Source organism: Gadus macrocephalus, chromosome 9 (genome assembly GCF_031168955.1).
Source record: "Gadus macrocephalus chromosome 9, ASM3116895v1".
Lineage (NCBI taxonomy): Eukaryota > Metazoa > Chordata > Actinopteri > Gadiformes > Gadidae > Gadus > Gadus macrocephalus.
In genome coordinates, this window is record NC_082390.1 from 15,320,209 (window position 1) to 15,322,661 (window position 2,453).

Genomic DNA, 2,453 nt, shown 5'->3' on the forward strand with positions numbered 1-2,453 from the left:
CCAGGTTTTACTGAGATGAAAAGAACTTCAGCAGCATGTCAGTCTTTGAAGATGAATACAACATGCACATGAGTGCAATCCTTTTACTCACAATGACTTCAATTGTTTTAACATCTCTCTCTCTCTCTCTCTCTCTCTCTCTCTCTCTCTCTCTCTCTCTCTCTCTCTCTCTCTCTCTCTCTCTCTCTCTCTCTCTCTCTCTCTCTCTCTCTCTCTCTCTCTCTCTCTCTCTCTCTCTCTCTCTCTCTCTCTCTCTCTCTCTCTCTCTCTCTCTCTCTCTCTCTCTCTCTCTCTCTCTCTCTCTCTCTCTCTCTCTCAGTTGATCTTCCCTGATCTGGTGGAAGGCTTGGTGCTGCTCAACATTGATCCCAACGGGAAGGGCTGGATCGACTGGGCTGCCGGCAAGGTGCTTACAGATTGCATTTGAAGGGACCAGGGCTGAACAGCAAAAAAAAAACAATCATTGTAGCTTGGGAGTTTTAATTGGGCGAGAAAACTAGAAAGCGGGTTTCTCAATTGTTGATCATTCTAAGTATGTTCCATACACCATGATAGCATTGTACATTTGCCATATGATTTCCTCTGCTTCCCATCAGATCACTGGCCTGACCAGCAACCTGCCTGACACTGTTCTGCCTCACCTCTTCAGCCAGGTGAGGCACCCTTGTGATGAAATAACAGCTTAGTATATATCAAAGAGAGCAGACACAATTGGAACAATTCTGACTATTCTAGGAAGAGCTGATGAGCAACACAGAGCTGGTGCAGAGCTACAGGCAACAGATCGGCAACACCATCAACCAGGTCAACCTGCAGCTTTTCTGGAACATGTACAATAGGTACTCACACACACACACACACACACACACACACACACACACACACACACACACAGTCTTACTGCCTTCATAGAGTAAGACATATGCTTCCTGCTTTCTTACAGCCGGAGGGACTTGGAGATGAACCGTAGTGGGACTGTCCTCAACTCCAAGACTCTGAAGTGAGTTCAGCACCACACAATAATACATAATGCTGAGACATTAACATAATAACTATCAGATTAACATAATGACTACATCGTTAATATATTGAAGGAAACTTGATCCATTGACCACTCAGTTCAGTACAGATCCATTTAGTGTGATTGGATGCAGTTGAACCAGAGCATTTGAAGGTTGTTGATGATTGGTTGATTGTTTATCTCCAGGTGCTCTGCCATGTTGGTGGTGGGGGACAACGCACCTGCAGAGGAGGGAGTGGTGAGTCGAGGGCCAACACACACAGAAACACACACAAACACAAACACACACACACACACACACACACACACACACACACACACACACACAAACAGATCCACACATTTACACACCCTCACACATGTATGCGTCAATACATGTATTAATTCATACAAATTTTCTATCATTGCTAGTGATACGGGTACTCGTTTTTGGAACATGACAGCTATTTAAAAATAGTAATACATATATATTTTTTAATTTCTAGTTTCCATCCCTGGAAGGAGGGATCCCCAACTCTGCGATCCCATTCGAGACTTCTTCCTTGTTAATTAAGATAGTGTTTAAATCATATACATGTTCACGGCGTGCTAGGGGTTTCATAAATATATGGCCTGTAAATCCCTTTGAGTCTGTAACTGTGATTAAGGGCTATACAAATTAAACTGACTTAACTTTCATCAGCATTTTTTTTTTTGCCTCATAAAATAGTTTCATTAGCCTTCACTTCAATCCTCTCCTCTTTCCCTCCAGGTTGAGTGCAACTCAAAACTGGATCCAACCAACACAACCTTCCTAAAGGTACATTATTTAAACAACATATGGATTGCCTAATTTGACAATTGCTTACACAAGGCAAATACATGTTCAATGTATTGAACCTGATTTTAATTTTTTTACTATAAACATTAGTTTGATGTGGTATCTGATTTATTTACCATATAGTACTGGAATTTTAGTATAGTTCTGTACTTTATAGTTGACTGCATAGTTTACGTTGCGTTATTGTAATATATAGGGCTTTACTGTATTGTTAGTTTGACGCACCTTTTCTGTGTCAGATGGCGGACTCCGGCGGACTGCCCCAGCTCACACAGGTAACAGAACAGTCCACAACTCTGGGAATACATAAGAACAATAGCACAACTCTGGGAATACATAAGAACAATAGAGCTTGCTCTTTAGCGCTCTCATTTTGTACACTGCTGATGATGTTCCTTAGAGAAGAGAAAGAGAATTTGGTCCATTATCAATGACAATTGATTAAATAATCATTCAAAAAGATGTTATGATGCTTTTTAGGCAGACCATAGTCTACTTCATATTGGTGTCGGGCAAAACGTATTTCAATAAAAATCCAGAATTGTTTTGTTTTTCTAAGCCTGCCAAACTGGCCGAAGCCTTCAAGTACTTCCTCCAAGGCATGGCAGTGGG

General features: G+C 41.4%; 1 protein-coding gene across 1 annotated transcript in view; it reads left to right on the top strand.

Annotated features, from left to right (window-relative positions):
• The window catches only part of ndrg4 (NDRG family member 4), a 26,063-nt gene that overhangs the window by 23,154 nt on the left and 456 nt on the right, over positions 1-2,453 (top strand). Inside the window, exons 10-17 of the mRNA XM_060061593.1 lie at positions 320-406; positions 597-653; positions 736-839; positions 944-1,000; positions 1,208-1,259; positions 1,773-1,820; positions 2,081-2,116; positions 2,401-2,448. Of these exons, the coding sequence (XP_059917576.1) occupies positions 320-406; positions 597-653; positions 736-839; positions 944-1,000; positions 1,208-1,259; positions 1,773-1,820; positions 2,081-2,116; positions 2,401-2,448 (489 nt within the window). The remainder of the gene's footprint in view (positions 1-319; positions 407-596; positions 654-735; positions 840-943; positions 1,001-1,207; positions 1,260-1,772; positions 1,821-2,080; positions 2,117-2,400; positions 2,449-2,453) is intronic.